Here is a 21,130-nt window from a genome sequence, read left to right as displayed (position 1 = left end):
GCTAATTTTAGTAGAAGTGATCCTTTAGTCTAGCTCAAATATTCTTAGAGCAACAAGGTTTATCTAATTGTGGCGCTAACCAAGTCTATTACAGAGTAAATATTAACTAAATGTAGATCAGTGGCATATGCTGACAACAGGACACTGTACATGTTGCCTCCACTTTATGTCTTCAATCCATGTTGATCATTTGTGTTTCTTGCATGCAGATCATCTTATTATGTTGTTCAATTAGAAGACGTCACGTACACAATATTTGTAAGCAATCGGTCCTGTGAAAACGTTTTGTCACATCTGGAAATCCTCATGCATTTGGGTATCATTGGAACTGACAAGGACAAAGGACAGTGATGAAAGGTCTTGAAAGTTCTACAACGTAATAATGAATGCTGCAATTGTAAACCAGTGGTCCTGTGTAGCTACCAAGTGATGAAGAATGATAAGAAAAGTTACAAGTATGCAGTAAGACGACTAAAAAGAGATACCGAAGAGATACGTTTAGATAGAATAGCCTGTCACATGTTGGGGGGATCTAGCTCTCGATTTTGGAAGACAGTTGATAAGCTGAAATGTTCAAAAATCTCACAAGCAACATCCATTAATGTGTTATCTAATGAAACCGATATTGCACAACTTTGGAGAAGTCACTTTTCTGAGATGTATGACATGTCTGGTACAAGTCAAAATAGACAATCACGATGTCTACACAGGGAGGTATCGTTTGGATCTGAGTTTGTAGCAGAAGCTGACATGGTTGAGAAAGTCATTCAGTCTCTGAGGGGCAATAAGGCTCCCGGTTTGGACGATATCTGTGAGGAACACTTGATGTATGCCCCAGGTTGCGTCATTGCTCATATCTGAACTCTTTTCACTTGTATGTTGATTCATGGCTATCTGCCCAACTTCATGACAGATGGGATTATAGTACCAATAGTGAAAGATAAACTTGCCAGGAGATCTGACATGTCAAATTACAGGGGTATAACTCTGTCTTCAACAATTTCTAAGATCTTGGAACTTGTGTTTGCAGACATGTGTAAGTATAATCTTCAGTCAAGCGATCTTCAATTTGGCTTTAGGTAAAACATAGTACAACTATGTGCTCATTTCTAGTATGAGAGACTATAGAATATTTCAATATGAGAGGATCTCCTGTATTTTCTTGTTTTATGGACGCCTCTAGAGCCTTTGACAGGATCAGTCATGATAAAATTGTTTGGCATATTGGAAGATCGAGGTCTCAATCCATTAATTTTACGGTTACTGGAGTACTGGTACAAAAATTTGAAAGGCAGAGTTAAGTGGGGACGAGTCTTATCTGATACATTTGCTGTAACTACTGGTGTGCGACAAGGTGGTGTCCTTTCACCATTATTGTTTTCTATTTACATCGACGATCTATGGTAAAGATTAACAGGTCGGGATATGGTTGCAGTGTTGGAAAAGTTAATATAGGAGCAGTGGCATATGCTGATGACATCTGTCTCTTATCTGGCTCCTCATATGGCTTACAACAATTTCTACATATTTGTTCTACATTTGCTGTTGAGAGGCACTTAGTGTTTAATTCTTCTAAGACAAAGTCTCATCCTTCAACTCCTTTTACCATCAATTTAAAGGAGCCACTCCGATTGTGTTATGTCGTTTATTACAAGCATTTTTCAGCTGTGTTTTATGGGTGTCAGTTGTGGTGTTGCAGTGATAGTCAACTACATAAAGTACGTGTAGCGTAGAATAATGCTATAAGGAAAATTTGCAATGTCAGAAGAAGAGGATGTCATGTCGATACCATGATTTATTCCACCGGTCTTTTGCCTTTGCCCGAGATGCTGAGGAAACGAAAGCTACAGTTTTTGTCTTCTCTAATTCAGTCTGAGAACAGTGTTATCGCGTACATTTCGTCTCTTAAGTATAATTCTCAGCAGTTGTCCTTTCTTACTTCATGCCGGGAATGGAAATTGCATTACTGCCAAAGCCACACCAGGGTACTGTCAAGACAGTCAATTGCTCATGACATTTGGAAGAACATTGATTTATCTCTATCTGAGTCTAGGCACGAGGCTGCAAGCTTGGCATACCATTGGTTGTTTGAACCAGCTAGAAGTAGTAAATCGGTACTAGAAGACTTGTTTTCAGTAGATTGATGCCACAGTAGTTATATTATTTGTTTGTTTGTTTGTTTGTTTCTGGTTTTTTTGCACCATTAATTTTAATGAGTGCGACGTCAGGTTATAATAATAACAATAAAAAGCTACGTATACAAAAACCAGACGCAAGACAACAAAAGGGTAACACAAAAGGATGACAACACAACGAGAGGGTAAGACAAGAGAATGGCAACAACAGGGTAACAAGACAACAAGAGGGTAAAAAGACAACAAGAGGGTAACACAAGAGAATGACTAGACAACAAGAGGATAACACAAAAAGACAACAAGAAGGTAACACAAAAAGAAGACGACAAGAGAGTAACACAAAGGGAAACAATTAGCTTTCCAACTGTGTTATCCTTTTGTTATTTCATCCTCATGTTGTTTTTGTTTCCAAAACAAGTTTACAATAGCAACCAAATGCACACTACAAATCAATGCTACACTAATAGTTTTGCACCACATCGTCCTTATATATACCTAGTGAATCGATCCTCACAACTCTGAAGATAAACTAGAAATCTCTACATCATACGCACCTCCCAACTGTCAATATTGGGTACCCTTTATGTCGGCTAAAAATCGCTGTTGTCACTCTCATTCTCAAACTGTTCGTTAAACCAATCACAGATCTCATCAGTCACCGCTTTTGTTCCAAGCTGAATCAGTGGCGCCATGTCATCAGACTGAATACTAATTTGCCTCCCAGTGTTCATCACTACAAAACAACACGCATACACAACACATCAATGGCATACCTAGGCGGTTAGCAGGGTTAGAATGAGTTAACAGGGGGTTAGTTCATTAAACCCCAAATTTTGTGGGCATACTCAAATTTAATGTAGTGTATTGATATCAATTTATTGTTTAAGAATTGATATTAATAAATACCAAACTTTAGGCATACTCAAATATAGTGTATATAAATAATATAAAAGGAATACATATCAAGTTTTGTTAAAAATTGATATTAATATATATATATTACCAAAAATTAATATAATACTAGAATTTTAAAAACTTTTTCTCTGAAAAAAAGAAATAGATGTAGGGATTATATAAAAAATAGGGTAGATGTACCTAATTGTGGACACTCCCCAGTAATTTGAGTTACAATCGCTGTTTTCTCTGGTAGCCTGCGTGAAGAGACAGCGAAACATGTCCGATATATGCACCAATGTCTAGGCTTCGTAACAGTACCTGTACGACTACAATCGCACAACGTCAGCTAGCACACTAGCACAATATACGGGATAATGTCTGTAAACAGCTTGGATGTGGGGTGGATCCTAATTGTGGACATTTTTTTCTCCGTTACAGAAAGTGATTGAGCCTGAGTAACAGCTGGACTAGATACCTGAATGGTTGCCTCACAAGCTGGTATTTGAGCCGCAATCAAAACCATGTTCTGTTGTGTATCACCTCTGTGTAAATTGGCATCGTGCCTTTCAAATTTTGCAGAAACCAAGTGTTCTGTCTACGATACAATGCAGGAGACGATCAATCATGTTTAGATGAACGTCTGAACTGTAAACTGTGGTTCTAGCATCTTTTTGCGTTGCTGGTTGAGCTGATCATTGATATCAGACAAGGTAGGTTTGACCTTCCATCTATCCTACTAGTAGGTGAGTTTGTAGGTTTTCAATTTGTGTCTTATTGTTGCCAGATCTAGTAACAGTAAAGACAGTCAAATTTTGACTGGATTACTAATGTCGCTGATATTGACATTCCACCTACTTTGTTTGTTCTCATTTCATACCCTATTGTGGCCAGATGTAGTAGCAGTGAAAACAGCTAGATTGTCAGTGGATTACTGATGTCTAGATCTAGTATGAGTGAAGATATTCAGGTGTCTACTGGACTGGAATTACACGTTCGCTCCATGCACATAATGCGCTAATAGCACGTTACAGTCAATGTAACTATAGGCTCAAAACTTTACCGAGGTACTCAATAATTGCTTAACTAACGTCAGGGCACTTTCATGATCCAGCAAAAGATTGATTCGTGTACCTCGAATTTGTGGACGTGATGGGAGGAACCTTGTAGGTGCTAACAGTTTTGCAGGTGAATCGTGGTGATACACCACAGAACATGGTTTTGATTGCGGTCAAAAATACCAGCTTGTGAGGCAACCATTCAGGTATCTAGTCCAGCTGTTACTCAGACCCAGTCACTTTCTGTGGCGGAGGAAAAAATGTCCACAATTAGGATACACCCCGTTTGGGGTGTTCACAGACGTTATTCCGTATATTTTGCTAGTGCGCTAGCAGACATTGTGCGATTCTAGTCGTACAGAAATTGTTCCAAAGCTTAGACATTGGAGCGTACATCGGACATGTTTCCCTCTCTCCCCGTTGCAGGTGACCAGAGAAAGAGCGTTTGTAACTAAAATTACCGGGGAGTGTCCACAATTAGGAACACCTACCCTAATAGAAACAAGATTTAGATAATATGAACCAAAGCCAGACATCATTAGTGAATCCTTCCAACCCATTAAAAGTAAAATGTAGGGAATGTGGTTGGAAGGATTCACTAATGATGTCTGGCTTTGGTTCATATTATCTATAGATCTTGTTTCTATTACTTTTTATACAATCCCTACATCTATTTCTTTTTTCAGAGAAAAAGTTTTTAAAATTCTAGTTTGGTAAGTTTTTAGGAGCGCAAAATCACAACCTACTCCATTAATTAAACAAAGATTTTATAGCCTAACAAAACTACACATTTCCTATATCACACTTGGTATACATGTATAGTCACACATCTAGAGCATGTGGATCTTACATATGCAGTGTTCTCAACTTGCAAAATATGCAAATAAGCTGTGCAGTGTTTGTGTATAGATAATCATACAGACGTTGCATTTAGTTGCAATTATAACTTACCACTAATAAATGACGCTGTGTTCTACTCACTTGAGAGCTACAAGCATATGTGCATGTATGTAGTTGTGTGTGTGTGTGTGTGTGTGTGTGTGTGTGTGTGTGTGTGTGTGTGTGTGTGTGTGTGTGTGTGTTGACGGGGAAGAGTGTAGCTACAACAGACTAATGTAAAGGCTTGGTACTACGACTGACAGGCCCGCGCACTGAGCTAGCTTGTACTTGTGCTGTACCATTTGAACGACATGGCAACCATGAAATGCCAGTTTCAATAGCGTCAGCTGCTGCTTCTTCTTCATCATCATTGTGTCGGTGTCATTGAACGCCACGCACACACCAACATTTGCGCACGTGCACGTGACCACAAGTGTGTACTGTACACGTGCTGAGTGTCTTGAACAAAAGCGTCTACACGTGACCCGCTTGTACGCACGAGGTCTTTGATTTGCCGCTTAGAGAGGTCGACCTTTATAATCCGGTAGCTCTAGTCAGCTCACTTTGTGTGCAAAATTTCATCGTTTAGGCCACACCTATAGCTCGTAGCAAACGTCACATTCAACATCGACACTTCGTGATGGAAGCGAGCCGAATTTACTTTTGCCTTCTGCTTGAAGGCGTTGGTGTTCCAATTACGGCAAGGAGAGGTATATCGCGTCTGCGATTACGATGATGTTCAACGTTGCTAGTGCGATTCAAAAGTGCGATTTTTGCCTAACTGTAGGCTTTAAGTAGAGGTTTTCAACCACAGCACGTGTCAAGAACTCTTGTCACCTTGTCCGTACTTAGACAACGTAATTACAGAGCTTGTGATTGGCTGCCTGGTTATTGTTTGTTAACAATTGCTTACAACAATTACGTGTAATGTAAGTAGGGTAGCAGGTTCAAATCCATTCTAGAAATCTTTTTTCTTAGATGTTTCTTTTTTCTATCATCAAAGAATACAGGTCGGCTTATTCTACGTCGTTTCCCACAGTTTTAGCTTTAGATATGCTGTAGTCAAAGAGTTATGCGTGACGAAAAAGAAAAAGAAGAAGAAGAAGAAAGAAGACAAAATCCAGCAAAAACTCCGAAATTGACGAGCATTTTTCTTGTTCTCACGACAAGCTGAGATCAATTCAGAAGTAGTCAAGCGTAGTTAAACTTGTAAGCTTTTCTATCTCTCGTTTTCAAGATATTTAGCCGCGTTTTAAGGTGATTTCTGGAGGTCTAAAATGACCACGCCTACACAACCTTGTCAATCCCTACATACAGGGTACTACCGTACCCTGTGATACAGTAACACTATTTGAACACGCCCACAAAGTTTAGGATTAAAAATTGATATTAATAAAACAATCCCAAACTTTGTGGGCATGCTCGAATATAATGTATATAATAATATCAATTTTTGTTAACTAAACCCCACTTATAAGCTGGTTATGCACCAATAATTTAGATACGATTGTGTGCATACATGTGCTATCACCAAGTGACCTTGGACGACCGATACGTCTGGACTTCATACTGTCATCTGACCGAGTGCTGTCTCCTCTCTGATCGCTGACCCGTGCATGCGCCTTGACTGGTGCAGACAACGGTGCAATACTCTGTCCTGTATCCGTCGACAGGAGCCTTGATCGTCCATGACACTCGTCGTTCTCTTCGCCACTCGAATCCGAGTTCTCTCCTCCTGCAGCTCTCAACGTATCGGTGAACTCTGATATCTCAATTTCGTCACATCCGTAGTGCTGCATCTGTGGCTGTTTAATAGGATTGAGAGAGATCGCTACAATGTAAGATGTTGAAAGACACCGAAGAGTCACAAACAGTTGGGTCTCACCAGGGCTTTGTCTACTCTGAGCTGCAGCTTCGTTCTGAAATAAAACAAATTGGCTACAATGTAGCAATACAATACAACAAATTGGCTACAATGTAGCAACACAACAAAAAATTGGCTACAATGTAGCAATACAACAAAACAAATTGGCTACAATGAAGCAATACAACAAAACAAATTGGCTGCAATGTAGCAATACAATAAAACAAATTGGCTACAGTGTAGCAATACAACAAAACAAACGAGCAACCTCGTTGATCGCTCTGAACGATCGTTCAAGCCAACTTTGAATCGTTTTCTGAGCGACCTGAATCAGACAGACAGACACGAGTTAAACAACCGGTCGACAGTAGATTTCAATAATTAGAACCTCGTAACGTATCATATCTTCCAGCTCTTTCCTCACCCAATATTCATCAAAAGTTAAACAGTCTTTGATATCAACTGACCAAAAAGCCAATACACTGGACGACACAATTGTTATGAAGCAGACAAGATGACCATGACTAACCATCATGCCGCATGCTGTTGCATGCTGTTTGACAGTCAATTAGTGGATGAGTGTAAGCTACAAGTACCTTATCACTTTCTGAAATCCTACGAGCTTTTCGTCGCCATGAAACTTTTCTATTTCGCGACTTATGTGTTGAAATTTTGACTTGTCGTTGTCCATGTCAATCTTCAAACGACCCTGCAAGTTTTGTACACAAAGTTACAATAACTGGAATTGAAAATGATGGAATTTGATATTAACAGTTGTATAAATCTAGATCTAGAAGTAGATCACAGACGACAGACAGAGATGAATTAATGAACTAGTGAACGGACAAACAGACAAACAGATAAACAGACAGACAGGCAGACAGACAGACAGGCAGGCAGACAAACAGATAAACAGACAGACAGGCAAACAGACAAACAAACAGACAGACTGAAACAAACAAATAGCAAACACAACATGGCAAACACACAAACAAATGCACAAACAGACAACAAATTGATTCGAAAATGAAAAGATGATATTAATCATTAAAGCTAAAATGTGCATAGTCCAAAGAATAGTTGCAACCTACATCAAGTATTCTAAGTAGAAACTCCACATGTCTTGCTGGTATAGCCCCCTACACACAAAACGTAAAAGTTACAATTCACGTGTAAACACGAACACACACACACACACACACACACACACACACACACACACACACACACACACACACACACACCTTTCTCTCCCGGTCTATAACATTCCAATTAGCCAAAAATCCCTTCAAATCATGATGGCTAAGCAGAGCATCCTCTTCACTTGAGTAAAACAGTGAGAAATTTTCGATCATCACAGCTAAACACACACACACACATGTACACACACACACACACACACACACACACACACACACACACACACACACACACACACAGTCACCAAACGTGACAATCAGAATCCTCAACGTTATACCAATCAATACATTGAGAACAATAAAAGAGACGAGAACATAAAACGAGCAGAAAAAGATGACAGCAGCTCCAACATTGCCGCAGTTATGACCTTCACATTCTGGAGGTTGAACCTGGCAAGACCACATTTTTAATAATAAACACTGTGTATTTGATATCAACCCATCATACCATACAGTCGTGCATAATCTGGTTCCAGTCTTCTCCAGTCACGATTCGAAACATTAAAAGTAAAGCATGGACCGATGATTGAAAATTGGCATACCTTCACAGAATAGTACACAATCAATCAGGCAGTATATACACGAAAGTGCACGATCAACATGTCAAGATGCATTTGTGTGAGATAGTAAAGAATCAGTCACTGATCAGTCAATCATTACAATGGCTCAAAAGAACAATGTTGCAAATGTTACAAATTGATAGTTAGAGTTATTATTGAAATAATTACAGACAGACAGACAGACAGACAGACAGACAGACAGACAAATAAACAGACGGACAGATGGACAGACAGACAGATACACAGATAGACAGACAGACAGAGAAACACACAAACAGACAGACACAGACAGATAAACAGACGGACAGATGGACAGACAGACAGATAGACAGATAGACAGACAGACAAGACAGACAGACAGAGAAACACACAAACAGACAGACACAGACAGATAAACAGACGGACAGATGGACAGACATGCAGATAAACAGACAGACACACAGACAGATAAACAGACGGACAGATGGACATACATACAGACAAACAGACAGACAGAGAAACACACAAACAGACAGACACACACAAACAAACAGACAGACAGACAGACAGACAGACAGACAGACAGATAAACAGACAGACAGATGGACAGACAGACAGACAGACACACACACACAGACACACACACAAACAAACAAACAGACAGACAGACACACAGACAGACAAACAGACAGACACACAGACAGACACACAGACAAACAAACAGAGACACAGACAAAGAGACAAACACCTCTAAAACACTACAACCACATTCTGCTGTCCTACACAACTCATAACTAAATAAAAAATTACAAAAGAAAAATAAAATTACTAAGCGTCACCCCAAAATTAAATTTAAAATCAAAACAAACAAAAATAAAATTACAAAAAACTTAGAAAAACACACAAAGTGAACGACCAGCAAAGCTACAATAAAATCTGTTCACAAAAATTTGACTTTGGACGACGTCCTGCAATACTGACCGATCAATTGCTTGACCCCAGCTCACATTATGAAAGAGAACGACTCCAATAAGAGCGTAAGATATCAACATGATGGTCAATGCTGCAAACACATAAAAGCTTCTCGCAACAGTCACTACCAGAGTGAGCATCAGCATCTTCAGCGCTTCCTAAAGAGATTAAAAAATGTTATTAAAAAGTGAGACACAATGTGACACTAAATGTAAATGATCAAAAATATTATTTGGTACAAATTAATAGTAAGAATTATTAAACTAATTACAGACAGACAGAGAGACGTACGGACAGAGGGACATACAAACAGACAGACAGACAGACAAACAGACAGACAAACAGACAGACAAACAGACAGACAAACAGACAGACAAACAGACAGACAAACAGACAGACAAACAGAAGGACACAGACAAAAAACAAATAGACAGACACACAAACAAACCAACAGATTAACAGACAGACAGACAGATTCTGTATAATTTGACTCGTAGTTACATATTGTATGTTGCTAGAGTCATGTTTCAAATATATGTATTGAACAGACAGACAGACACAGACATTGTTGTAGCATGTTTCCTTTTCCTTGCTGGAATCATTTAGAATGTAATAGAGTTGAAATTTTGAATATATGTATTGACAGACAGACAGGCAAGCAGGCAGACAGACACACAGACAGACAGACAGACAGACAGACAGACAGACAGACAGACAGACAGACAGACAGACAGACAGACAGACAGAAGAACGAACAGACAGACGGACAAACAGACAAACAGACAGAAACAAATAGACAGACACAAACAAACCAACAGATTAACAATTAACAGACAGACAGACAGACAAACAAACAGACAGACAGAAGGATGAACAGACAGACAGACAGAAAAACCAATAGACAGACACAGACACAGACACACAAACAACTAAACAAACAGACAGACACACATGAGAGAGAGAGAGAGAGAGAGAGAGAGAGAGAGAGAGAGAGAGACAGACAGACAGACAGACAGACAGACAGACCAATGTAACTTACGATTTTCCCTACAAGCATAACAGTCCGCATTATAATAGCAGTGATTCCCAAAGGTCGTGTGACAGTCCACTGTAGAGAAGTTTTACAGATGGTTATACTGGAGACAAATGATTGGACACTGAAAAGCTCACGTCGTTCGTCGAGAGTGAAACCATTGCACTAATGAAGTATGCGAATCCGACGACTGTGATGAACAACTCATACAAGTTACGTTTACTCAGAAAGAAACCTCGAACGGAGAGAGCAATTATCTTGAGAATAATCTGTGAGATTAAGAGTGTTAGTTGTTACAGTTTAGTGTAGCAAATACCATACCTGGCTATCGTCTGATTAAGCAATATTAAGATGAGAGTTTGAATTGTTTGGATTAATGTCAACACAAACACACACACACACACACACACACACACACACACACACACACACACACACACACACAGACTGACAGACAAAAAAGACAGACAGACAGACTGACTGACTGACAGACAGACAGACAAACCGACCAACAGACATACATACATACATACAGACAGACAGACTGACTGACTGACAGACAGACAGACAAACCGACCAACAGACATACATACATACAGACAGACAGACAGACAAACAAACAGACAGAAAGACCGATCGACAGGCCGACAGACCGACCGACAGACAGACAGACAAACAGACACACGCACACTCACACACACACACTCACACACACAAACAAACACAAATACAAACAAGCACAAACAAAATACAAACAAATGCAAATACAAACAAACAAGCAAACATAAATACACACAGACACAAAAATAAACAAACACAAATACAAACAAACAAAGACAAACAATCACAAATACAAACAATCACAAATAGAAACAATCACAAATACAAACAATCACAAACAATCAAACAGAAACAATCACAAATACAAACAATCACAAACACAAACAATCACAAACACAAACAATCACAAACACAAACAATCACAAACAGAAACGATCACAAATACAAACAATCACAAACACAAACAATCACAAACAGAAACAATCACAAATACAAACAATCACAAACAGAAACAATCACAAATACAAACAATCACAAAGACAAACAATCACAAACACAAACAATCACAAACACAAACAATCACAAACAGAAACAATCACAAATACAAACAATCACAAACACAAACAATCACAAACAGAAACAATCACAAATACAAACAATCACAAATACAAACAATCACAAATACAAACAATCACAAATACAAACAATCACAAACACAAACAATCACAAATACAATCACAAATACAAACAATCACAAACAATCACAAATACAAGCAAACATAAATACAAAGAAACCAACACAAATACACACAAACACAAATACACACAAACACAAACAAACTCAAATACAAACAACACAAATACAAACAAACAAGCAAACAGAAATCTGCAGTATTATAAACTGCCTTGCTGACATGCAGACTCACCTCAAGTATAAAATATACAATAAAAACAACTCCCGCAATCATCAGGCCTTCCTGGCTGTCACTAGTACGTTTACCATCATTTCCTGATACACCAAAACTCCTCCACTGCAACAAATCAACAGCCACTTGTTCAACATGCCCAACAAAGCAACACATCAACCAACTGGAAAGAGGAGGGTCAAACTCTGAAGAAAAATCATCAACACAGACGTCCACTTGTATACACGAGTCTGCAATTGGTCGTACAGCCACGCCCTCCACTGACTGTTGTCTGAAATTAGAACAACCAATCATGACTCTCTACCACAAAATGATACAAAACGCATGACCAGGTCGTGGAGGCATCGTCAAAGGCTGAAGAAGTTGAAGTCGTTTTTTGAGATCTCGCCATCGTCTCTGGTCAACAGTCAGTAAAGCAGTTCCCTGCAAACGTGTACCGTACGGTATGTATACGTCACATTACTGCAATCATATGAGAGCAACAGACTTTGTTCTTCTGGAAGTTTATCAAGATGACGCCAACAAACAATGTCAGCACAACCAAAATGCCGAGAAAAATGTACGAGAAGAGAAACAACTGTGTACCCTGGACAAACATAGAGACACACAACAATGCATTATGAATTTGTAGACAAACATGGAGACACACGACAATGCATTATGAATTTGTAGACAAACACAAAACGAGCTAAAAACAGAACTGCAGAAAACAACCTCAGTTGAAAGTTTTAGATAATTTCTTGATGATGTCAACCATATAAACACATAAATGTATGTAATATATGACGATGTGTGGTACTCTAGTGGTAAGCAGAGAAGAGTTGAAGAGGCTGCAAAGGGAGTCCATCAGATGCACGAAATATGCTCTCATTGTTGTGCAGTCAAATCAGGTTAAAAGAGAAACTGGAGAGGAATTTTAAATATGAGACGAGAGTTACAAAGACAGACAGATAATGGACAGACAGCTAGACAAAGAAACAGACAGACCAACAAAGAAACAGACAGACAGACAGACAAAGAAACAGATCGACAAAGAGACAAACAGACAGACACAGACAGACAGACAGACAGACAGACAGACAGACAGACAGACGTTACAAATTTGCAGACAGCCAAATAGTAAACGAGCTAAAAAGACAGCACTGAAAAACAATCCAAGTTGTAAATTTTAGATAATTTCTCAGTGATGTTAAACCATTTGAATACATAAATGTATATAATACATGATGTGTGATACTCTAGTGGTAAGCAATCAATGAGGCCGACATGCTGCAGTTCTTGCTGACTTACCCATCCTAGTCTCTCATTAAGAACATTACGAACTTGCAGCCAGCCTTCTAGTGTTATCACTTCAAAAAGAGTGAGAAAGGCAGTACCAATGTTATCAAAATGAAAATTCCGTGGATTTGACCTGCAATAGTATTAATATCAATTATACGTAGTTAATATTAATATTATTAATATCAACTATATTAATATCAATAATAAAATAGACCTATAATAATTAAGAAATCAAAAATAATGATATTAGTAATATTAATACATAAATACGTATAATTGTTATTAATACTATTATCAATATCAATATTGATATTAACTATGTTAATAATACTAATAATAATGATATTGTTTCCATATCAATATTGTAATAACAATGACTAACCAGACACGTGGCACTAGCATGGTTGGATAATCTGACGAGTTGTCTTTAAAGATGAGCCAACTCTTCACTGAGATGGGCATTTCAAAGTAGCCGACGCAGTCCGTTTCGTTTGCTATCAAGACATCGTTGCAGTGTTTCAGCTTGCCGGAATACAGCTGTACAAAAACACATGATCACGTCAGTTGTTTGTTGCTGTGTTGGTCTCTTAGTAATTGTGTCTGTCCAGTTCCAGCTGTTCACCTGTTGTCTGTCTGTCTGTCTGTCTGTCTGTCTGTCTGTCTGTCTGTCTGTCAATACATATATTTTCAAACATTGAACTATTATACACCATCTACGCAAAGCAACTAAATACTACCCAAGCCAATAGGGCTTGGTTCTACCTACAACTATTTATGTTTATGTTGCTGTCTCTTGAAACAATCTTCTTTATTTTTCTGTCAATCACTCTAGCATTTGATCGTTGTAGACACACAGAAAACACAGATCTCCAGTATGTCTTGAAGGTTGATGCATTTGGCTTTCCATCTTCATCTCTTGATAGCTGTGACAATTTCTTCAAATAGTCTTCAGTTTTCTCTCCCCAACAGCCAAAATGTTCCAAACTACAGGCACAAATGTTGGTCGAAAACCTCTAAGCAAGAGCTCCTGGTCGTACCTTTTGATCTTCAGATTTTCTCTTCTGGTTGCCGCTGCTCTCTGAGTTGTAGCTGATAAACCTTCTATTTCATTACTCAATATCCAATACGCAATACTCAATTTCATTACGCTATATCCAATTCAAGATCCACCCCCGATGCTGAATCAAATACGACTATGTCTGATCTGTCTTCAGAATTGACATACCTTCCTCTGAGTTCTTTTACGTGATGTAATTGCAGTTGACTCAAACAGCCTGACCATGCTGAAACCATGTTGTTATGGCTGATTACCGGGCCACCCCAGTCTTACATGTTATTAGGTGGTATCCATCTGAGTCTAAGTCTTTCCCGCAATCACACTAACCAGAAGCCAAAGGCATTTGGCAGCCCAGTCTCATCAAGGATGCCAAGCGGAAATCGCACGGAGATAATGCATACCATGATGATGATGGTACTGTCAGGAGTCACACTCTTGCACCTTTGCCTTGCAAGGACTTTATTCAAGATTGGTCTCTAGTCGAAGATGAATTCTGAATAAAACCATTTGACAGAAATTTCATGTACTCCTCAGTCAGCCTGCGTTGTAGTTGTTTCCTGTCGTTGATATCTTTTATGAGAGTTTTGTTTTGAGGCAAAACATTGCACAAATCTCTGCTGATGGAACTATTTGAATGATGTGAATTCTGAACTTTATCAAGCAATCTCTCAGCATCCGGAATTCGTTTTGCTGTTGTCTGTCTGTCTGTCTGTCTGTCTGTCTGTCCATCTGTGTGTCTGTCTATCTATCTTTCTGTCCATCAATTTCTTTCCATTATTTTATCTCGAACTTGTCAGTTGGTCTGTATGGATACCTGAAGTCCATAGCTGGCCCACATAAATATAAATCCAATCAGCAGCACCGTCACCTGTCATACCACCCACACATAACACAATCAAACACTACTGCTAAATAACGAGAATAGAATACGAGAATAGAAAGACAGAAACTTACGTAAAGAATGTCTAAACCATACTGTGACTTCTGGCTGGTGCTCACAGTGTTGACAATAAACATTTCAGAAATGGTCTTGCGAATAGTTGGAGAAAGACTGATGACACGAAGTGGTCGTAAGCAGCGCAGTGCCAAGAGTGACTTGACAGCATCTGTTTCTCCAGCTGGATCAGGATTAGGAAGGATGATTAGATACAACAAGCTCACCTAAATCACAGCAGTTTATTGTGTTATGAAAGCAGTAAGAATGCAAACACACACAAGTATGCACACACACACACACACACACACACACACACACACACACACACACACACACACACACATGCACACACGTGCACACACACACACACACACACACACACACACACACACACATGCACGCGTGCGTGCGCACACACACACACACACACACACACACACTCACTGAATGCTTACCACAAAAATAAAAATGTCAAAAACATTTCCTAAGTCTTTGATAAATGCTTTCGGAGCAAACACAAGGCCATGAGCAACTATCTGCATACAAAGGCAAGTCACAGCTTTAACCAATACGTACAAAGACAATCTCCATCAACCTTCAGAAGAAGCTCGAGACCGGTGACAGTCACAAACACAAAGTCAGATACCTAAATGACACAAACACTACAGCAACTGGATGTCGGTCATTCAGTTTGTGCCTGTTTGTGTGACTAATAATCTTTCTGTTATTTTAAAATTAAAACTGTTGGTCTGTCTGTCTGTCTGTCTGTCTGTCTGTCTGTCTGTCTGTCTATCTGTTTGTCTGTCTGTCCTTTTTTGTCTTTGTCCTAGTGTTTGTCTGTCTGTCTGTCTGTCTGTCTGTCTGTCTGTCCATCCACCCATATCTTTATAAACCTAGATAATTGCCTGCATGACTTCCTAGATTAGCTAACCCACCACAACATGCTATGCTACTGTCACTGACATAAACCTCATCAAACACACAATTTGTTCACAACTCACGTAAAGAAAGAGACAGTCAGGAGAAGCTCTGTGTTTTGGTGTTTCAAAGCACATGAGAATAGATGTGATCATCGCAATATTAACACTAATCCAGTCGAGATATGTCAGCCTCGATGCAAACTCTCTGCATCATAAAACCGAATCATCAGCACACAAAAATCACAGCAAATACACGCTCATCACTTTGCCGATTCCAGGAATGACGAATTTAGCTTCAAAGGATGTGATCGCAAAGACTCGACAGCTTCTGTGTCCTGTTTGTATCTGTTTCATGATAAGTGTTTAATTAATTATTTATTAACATATAATATTTATGTTAATTAATGTTTAATAAATATTTTATAATTAATGTTTAATAAATATTTTATAATGTTTAATAAATATTTTATAATTAATGTTTAATAAATATTTTATAATTAATGTTTAATAAATATTTTATAATTAATGTTTAATAAATATTTTATAATGTTTAATAAATATTTTATAATGTTTAATAAATATTTTATAATTAATGTTTAATAAATATTTTACAATTAATTTTTAATAAATATTTTATAATTAATGTTTAATAAATATTTTACAATTAATTTTTAATAAATATTTTATAATAAATTACTTTGTGTGATGCATAAGTGTCTGTTGCATGATCCAACTTACTCGTATTTTGCATCAACAATTCGCTTGCAGAAGCTTCTGAATCGATTGTTTGAACCAAAGAGAAATAGTGACGAGTCAAAGAAACTATGGTTTCCTCTCAATTCGTCTTCTTTTGTCTCCCTGGAAAGAAGTAAGAAATAGATGAAAAATGTATGAGTGTTCACAGTTGTATGTAAAAGTGTTACAAATAGAAATGGAGAAATGCACAATGCAATACACCTAGTCTAATGTATTGAGAGCTGCATCCCTCCAATACAATAGCCTAGTGTATTGTGAGATGCATCCCTCCAATACAATAGTCTAGTGTATTGTGAGATGCATCCCTCCAATACAATAGTCTAGTGTATTGTGAGATGCATCCCTCCAATACAATAGTCTAGTGTATTGTGAGATGTATCCTTCCACGGTTGTCCCCAGCATACAAAAGGCAAGGCGTTCCGCCATGCCTTGGCTTCCACTTGGTACAGGCCCACCATGCTTTGCTGTATGAGTAGGCAGTGATTAGCTATGAAGACAATGGACTTGTATTTGTATTTTGAAAAGTGGGAAGTTGTTTCAGGCTAACAAGTAGTTCCTGGGATGCTTGGTTTGAAGATAAGACCAATTAGGACAAAGACTACCATATGGTATGAACTTAATTATAATATAAGTACTCAAAGCTCAACAGTGGTTGTCTTGCACTCTGCCCACTATTTAGGTCAGTATCTGATGGTAACAAACGAAGTCTGTAGATATCTGGCCTTCCTATCCTATATAAAGGGAGGTTCTCAACTTCTTGAGGTCCGGAAATTTCTCACTCGCATTTAATATAGATGTCATGTGGTCAAGCACAGTGAACTAAGACAGAGAGAAACTTATTTAAAAAGATAAACCACTTTGTTCCTTTTGTGCCTGAACATTCTGTGACAACAGTTTGTGGCGTGTCAGCGTAAGCAAACCTGCATCAAAGCTTTTGTGGGTTGACCATAAAAATGGAAATGGGCGGGACCAAAATTTAAGGTGGGCGTGGTTATTTCCGCCGTGCCTTCCAGAAATCCTGGGAACACCCCTGCCTTCCAATACAATAGTCTAGTGTATTGTGAGATACATCCCTCCAATACAATAGTCTAGTGTATTGTGAGATGCATCCCTCCAATACAATAGTCTAATGTATTGTGAGATGCAACCCTCCAATACAATAGTCTAGTGTATTGTGAGATACATCCCTCCAATACAATAGTCTAGAGTATTGTGAGATGCAACCCTCCAATACAATAGTCTAGTGTATTGTGAGATGCATCCCTCCAATACAATAGTCTAATGTATTGTGAGATGCAACCCTCCAATACAATAGTCTAGTGTATTGTGAGATGCATCTCTCCAATACAATAGTCTAGTGTATTATGAGATGCATCCCTCCAATACAATAGTCTAATGTATTGTGAGACGCATCCTTCCAATACAATACTATAGCAGTCACTGACTTCACCTCTTCCTCATTGCTTCTTCTTGGCTTCTTCTCATTCTGAAGTGCAATGTCTGATCAACATTCAGTGCGCCCTCCACTTCTCCAGACTTACTCTAATCACCCAATAAACGTCGTCACACACAAAAAATCCATACAAATGCCCACTAACCCTTGACAAATCTTTCTGGACGTGATCAGTAACCGTCTTATGTTTGCTTCTTCGAAGCGTTTTCCTTCCAACATCAACCATTCATACAAGCATAAAACAGTGTTGTACTGTCTTCCTTGTACCTCCAAGAGGTTTGATCTGCATCGATCTTTGAAGCAGTTAGACGACGATTCGTGGCTGTTGGTGGAACAACACGCCTTCCACCTACAGTGCTGATGGCCTCTATCTTATCAGGTGCACATCTTGAGCGCTCAGACTCACTACAATCACAATAAAACATATGAATACTAAATCATGTTGTGTGCATGTGTGTGTGTGTGTGTGTGTGTGTGTGTGTGTGTGTGTGTGTGTGTGTGTGTGTGTGTGTGTGCGCGCGCACGTACGTGTGTGTGTGTGTGTGGTATGTAAATTATGTAACCAACGTATACAACAACAGTTAATCTAATTAAGTTAATTAATATTAATTAACTTATCCTTACGTCTTAATATAAATGACCAACATACATCAACTTACTGTATGATTGATGCAATACTCGAACGCTTCCTGAGTAGGTTTTGTCTTTGTGTTGTCAACGAGGTAAACAACTAGCACACACACCAACGCATCATCAAATTTGCATCTGATGCTCATCCAACTGAATGAGTTTACATAAAAATGTGTGTCTCTCCTTGGTAAGGGGACATCAGTGTTTGCCTGTGGCAGCGACTCAATGTTCTGGTTGCGCCACTCGTTTCTCATCATCTCACCAGAATCAATAAAATTTCTCATGACACTCTCTCTGTTAGCAAGCCAATGAATTACCACAACGATTTATAGATTTACCATACATAAACACATATCAACAACAACAATAACAACCATCATCTCAATCTATCATTACTGACAACAAACAACAAATAACAATATGTATGTATGTATGTATGTATGTATGTATGTATGTATGTATGCATGTATGTATGTATATATGTATGTATATATGTATGTATGTATGTATGTATGTATGTATGTATTCATATATGTATGTATATATGTATGTATGTATGTATATATGTATGTATGTATGTATGTATGCATGTATGTATATATGTATGTATGTATGTATGTATATATGTATGTTGATGGCATGGAAGCTAGAGTTATAGACAATGGTTCTATCTCGTTCAGTTTCCCAGTCAGCAATGGTGCCAAGCAGGGATGTGTCCTTGCCCCAACACTGTTCAGCATATTGTTCTCGTGTATGTTGAATGATGCATTGAAAGATCTCCGACCTGGCATCCAAGTCCAGTTTAGATCGAGTGGTGGTATTTTCAATCTTCGACGACTGAAAGCCAAAACAATGGTTTCTGACGTGATAGTTCGGGACCTATTGTTTACCGATGACTGTGCAGTCTGTGCTCATACGTTTGATGACATCCAATGTATCATGAAGTGCTTCAATAGATCTGCAGAGCGTTTTGGTCTTTCAATCAGTTTGAAAAAGACCCATGCGCTTTTCCAACCTAAGCCTGGAGGCAGTCCAGTTCCTCCACCAATCATGGTAGGTGATCACCCCCTTACGTATGTCCAAAATTTCATCTATCTCGGTAGCTCTTTGTCAGTTGACACCACACTTGCCACGGAAGTGTCCTGCAGAATTTCAAAAGCTAGCTCAGCTTTTGGCAAGCTTTCCAGGAAGCTGTGGAATAGACATGATATTAAGCTGACGACCAAAATATCTGTATACAAAGCAGCCATCTTACCAACTTTATTATATGGCTGTGAATCATGGACACTGCTCCGTCGAAATTTTGCTGTGCTTAGCAGCTTTCACATGAGATGTCTTCGTCGGATCTGCGGTATTAAGTGGGAGGATATGGTTCCAGACACAGAGGTACTTTCTGTAAGCAATATGTGTGGTCTGGAGTACTACCTCCTTAAATGTCAATTTCGTTGGGCTGGTCACGTTGTCCGAATGTCCGATACAAGAACTCCCAAACAACTTTTTTATGGGCAATTGGGAGAAGGGGCGCGACACCAGGGAGGTCCAAAGCTGAGATTTAAAGACTCTCTAAAGGCTAACTTGAAGAAATGCTCCATCAACCCTTCCAGTTTTGAGACCCTTGCAAAAGATAGGGCACTGTGGAGGAACCGTTGTCATAAATGCATTCAAAGTTTTGAGGAAAGTCGTCTGAAAGCTGCTAGAGCTAAGAGACAGTGTCGCAAAGACCAGCAGCGACTCCACCTTCAACAAGTTCAACAGCAACAACATCTGCAACAACTACAATCATCACATGTCAGTCCTTCTTTTCGTTGTCTGACATGTGACTTAGTGTGTCGCTCAAAAGCAGGACTCATGTCTCACATGCGACACAAGAAACATTAAAGAGTCATCACTGAAATCAGTGGACATACCATCATATATGTATGTATGTATGTATGTATGTATGTATGCATGTATGTATGTATATATGTATGTATATATGTATGTATGTATGTATGTATGTATGTATGTATGTATGTATGTATGTATGTATATATGTA

At 38.7% G+C, this 21,130-nt stretch overlaps 2 protein-coding genes across 2 annotated transcripts in view; one reads left to right on the top strand and one right to left on the bottom strand.

Annotated features, from left to right (window-relative positions):
* Positions 1 to 2,510: 2,510 nt before the first annotated feature.
* LOC134178101 (sodium leak channel NALCN-like) overlaps positions 2,511 to 21,130 on the bottom strand; it is a 25,879-nt gene continuing 7,259 nt past the window's right edge. The window contains exons 16-46 of the mRNA XM_062644890.1: positions 19,259 to 19,388; positions 19,124 to 19,194; positions 18,732 to 18,869; positions 18,610 to 18,673; positions 18,462 to 18,553; positions 16,994 to 17,113; positions 16,520 to 16,600; positions 16,337 to 16,460; positions 15,931 to 15,981; positions 15,791 to 15,871; positions 15,353 to 15,559; positions 15,213 to 15,266; positions 13,724 to 13,878; positions 13,351 to 13,471; positions 12,548 to 12,646; positions 12,390 to 12,483; positions 12,225 to 12,331; positions 12,061 to 12,165; positions 10,711 to 10,842; positions 10,580 to 10,648; positions 9,550 to 9,698; positions 8,478 to 8,571; positions 8,308 to 8,419; positions 8,075 to 8,190; positions 7,922 to 7,969; positions 7,427 to 7,539; positions 7,219 to 7,312; positions 7,099 to 7,155; positions 6,852 to 6,885; positions 6,486 to 6,797; positions 2,511 to 2,868 (exon numbers count right to left, since the gene is read on the bottom strand). Of these exons, the coding sequence (XP_062500874.1) occupies positions 2,726 to 2,868; positions 6,486 to 6,797; positions 6,852 to 6,885; positions 7,099 to 7,155; positions 7,219 to 7,312; positions 7,427 to 7,539; positions 7,922 to 7,969; positions 8,075 to 8,190; positions 8,308 to 8,419; positions 8,478 to 8,571; positions 9,550 to 9,698; positions 10,580 to 10,648; positions 10,711 to 10,842; positions 12,061 to 12,165; positions 12,225 to 12,331; positions 12,390 to 12,483; positions 12,548 to 12,646; positions 13,351 to 13,471; positions 13,724 to 13,878; positions 15,213 to 15,266; positions 15,353 to 15,559; positions 15,791 to 15,871; positions 15,931 to 15,981; positions 16,337 to 16,460; positions 16,520 to 16,600; positions 16,994 to 17,113; positions 18,462 to 18,553; positions 18,610 to 18,673; positions 18,732 to 18,869; positions 19,124 to 19,194; positions 19,259 to 19,388 (3,367 nt within the window). The 3' untranslated portion in view covers positions 2,511 to 2,725. The remainder of the gene's footprint in view (positions 2,869 to 6,485; positions 6,798 to 6,851; positions 6,886 to 7,098; positions 7,156 to 7,218; positions 7,313 to 7,426; positions 7,540 to 7,921; positions 7,970 to 8,074; positions 8,191 to 8,307; positions 8,420 to 8,477; positions 8,572 to 9,549; positions 9,699 to 10,579; positions 10,649 to 10,710; positions 10,843 to 12,060; positions 12,166 to 12,224; positions 12,332 to 12,389; positions 12,484 to 12,547; positions 12,647 to 13,350; positions 13,472 to 13,723; positions 13,879 to 15,212; positions 15,267 to 15,352; positions 15,560 to 15,790; positions 15,872 to 15,930; positions 15,982 to 16,336; positions 16,461 to 16,519; positions 16,601 to 16,993; positions 17,114 to 18,461; positions 18,554 to 18,609; positions 18,674 to 18,731; positions 18,870 to 19,123; positions 19,195 to 19,258; positions 19,389 to 21,130) is intronic.
* LOC134178102 (uncharacterized) lies at positions 20,008 to 20,990 on the top strand. The gene has a single exon (XM_062644891.1). The coding sequence runs from the start codon at positions 20,034 to 20,036 to the stop codon at positions 20,970 to 20,972; it is 939 nt and encodes a 312-aa protein (XP_062500875.1). The 5' UTR covers positions 20,008 to 20,033; the 3' UTR covers positions 20,973 to 20,990.

The sequence above is a fragment of the Corticium candelabrum genome, chromosome 4 (assembly GCF_963422355.1).
Source record: "Corticium candelabrum chromosome 4, ooCorCand1.1, whole genome shotgun sequence".
NCBI classification, from domain to species: Eukaryota; Metazoa; Porifera; class Homoscleromorpha; order Homosclerophorida; family Plakinidae; genus Corticium; species Corticium candelabrum.
The sequence above is the reverse complement of the archived record's forward strand: the minus strand, read 5'-3'. Positions and strand labels throughout refer to the sequence as shown.

Excerpts from the sequence above, each read along its gene's own strand:
- LOC134178102 (XM_062644891.1), top strand. The coding sequence starts at position 20,034 with ATGAAGTGCTTCAATAGATCTGCAGAGCGTTTTGGTCTTTCAATCAGT.